This window comes from Propithecus coquereli, unplaced genomic scaffold (genome assembly GCF_000956105.1).
Source record: "Propithecus coquereli isolate 6110/MARCELLA unplaced genomic scaffold, Pcoq_1.0 Scaffold63, whole genome shotgun sequence".
In the NCBI taxonomy this organism is placed as follows: Eukaryota; Metazoa; Chordata; class Mammalia; order Primates; family Indriidae; genus Propithecus; species Propithecus coquereli.
This window is the reverse complement of record NW_012152285.1, coordinates 10,072,985-10,074,850: the sequence shown is the minus strand read 5'-3', so window position 1 is coordinate 10,074,850 and position 1,866 is coordinate 10,072,985. Positions and strand designations below refer to the sequence as shown.

Genomic DNA, 1,866 nt, shown 5'->3' with positions numbered 1-1,866 from the left:
CACAACTCCAGTGAAGCTAAATCTTGCTTTACCCTTTGGCTGTGGTGGGCTTAATGCTGATAATGTCCTGATGAACTGTGCCAAGATGGGAATTCTGTGAGATGGGATGTGAGATGTCACTGAACTGGGTGTTGGACTAGCAATGAACAGTACCATGTTGGAGTTGGACTAGCAAAATGTGATTTCTTGTGCTGATGCCTTGGTGACACTTTATCTCACTGAGTCTCCAACTGCTCATTCCTAAAGAGCAAAACAAAACTTAGAACTGTTTATCTAAGTGATCCCTTTAAATTGTCTATGAGTCTTTCATTCTGTAGAAAGAAAGGTCAGTGCAGGAGCCTCAGCTTAGCAGAAGGGAAGAAGAGCAGAGCAGGGACACCTATGTCTCAGGGAATGAAATGATTGTTCTGTAGAGAGCAACTGAGTTTATTTTATACAAATAAGCTGGTGTGATTCTTTTAGACCAATGTGAGTTCGGTGGAAAATTTCTCCCCTTTGCTCTGGATAAGATGCCTGTGCTGACTCCAGTTTTAAAGGTTATAAAAACAAACTCTTTTAACCCCCAGTTTAGTCAACTGTTGCTGTAATATTTAACTAAATTAATGTTCAAGTTGAAAGTCACTGACTAGGTTGAATAATGAAATATTGAATCTTAGTACACGGTATGTGAATTTGGGGCAACCTGGTTGAACTGAGTGTTTTCCTTGCAGTGGGTGCATGTGCAGGGTTATTGATTCCAGACTCAGCATTTCCACCTGCAGTCTGTGTGTCCTGGGCCAAAGTACAGAATCTCCAAGGCCCACCATTCCCTTCCCCAAGATGAGAATAATTTTATCTGAGGCAAAGGTAATTCACAGTATCAAAAGGTATGTGCTGTGTGTTAAAATTCTTTGTAAATTGTCAGAATCCCTGTAAACATGACTGTTAAAACATTGTGTAACTGGGTCTTGACATGACTTAATTTTCCTTAATAGAACAGGAGGAAATAACTGCACTAGTTAATTTAGAAATCTATGATGATATCTTTACAGAACATGCCTTTGCACAAGCACTATCCTTAGTGATATCCAGTATACGTCATTCTCATTGTATTGAGATCCTCATGGCCACTGAATGTCAGTCACCTTCCATTCAGGTCTGCACATTGTGGTGCTTCTGTGCTGTGGGTCTGCTTAGTGATTTCTCTGCCTCCCATATTCTATTGCATCTACAACTGTTATTTGGTGTACATTATTTCATTCTATTATTTCTGATAGTGACAGAGCAAAAACATCAGAAGCAGCTGTGTCTGGAGGAGACTGTGAGGTGAGGAAGCCAGAGTTTCTCAAACCCTCCCCACTAAATCTCTGAGTTTGGGTCCTCCATAAGTTGTCCTGAACAACATACACCTCTGCAGTGATGGAAAGGGGAGAACCCTGCCTTTTATTTTATGTGCTTGGGCTGCAATCCAGTGCAATTAAACCAGAATGTTCAGGGTGGGTAGTGGAAAGAAGGCTAAATAACATTTTATGTTTATCTCTCTGAGTTGTCCAAAGTCCTCTCAGAAGACAACATCAGTGGAACTAGGTGACTCACCACTTTATATGTCAAAGAACACAAACTGAAATAGAGCATTATAAAAGCCTTGGAGTCCAAACTCATAGCTGTCTTGGTAAGAAGAAAAGGCTGCAATGGACCCAGCTGTGGTTCTAGTGCTCTGTCTCTCCAGTTTGCTTCTCCTATTCCTCTGGAGACAGAGCTCTGGGAGAGGGAAGCTTCCACCTGGCCCCACTCCTCTCCCAATCATTGGAAATATCTTACAGATTGATGTTAAGAACATCAAGAAAACTATCAGCAATGTAAGTATGCTTTAAGTTCCTTCAGTGG

The 1,866-nt window shown here is 41.2% G+C and overlaps 1 protein-coding gene across 1 annotated transcript in view; it reads left to right on the top strand.

Moving 5' to 3' along the window:
• Positions 1-1,598: 1,598 nt before the first annotated feature.
• The window catches only part of LOC105822696 (cytochrome P450 2C18-like), a 242,436-nt gene continuing 242,168 nt past the window's right edge, over positions 1,599-1,866 (top strand). Inside the window, exon 1 of the mRNA XM_012659715.1 lies at positions 1,599-1,838. Within this exon, the coding sequence (XP_012515169.1) occupies positions 1,671-1,838 (168 nt within the window). The 5' untranslated portion in view covers positions 1,599-1,670. The remainder of the gene's footprint in view (positions 1,839-1,866) is intronic.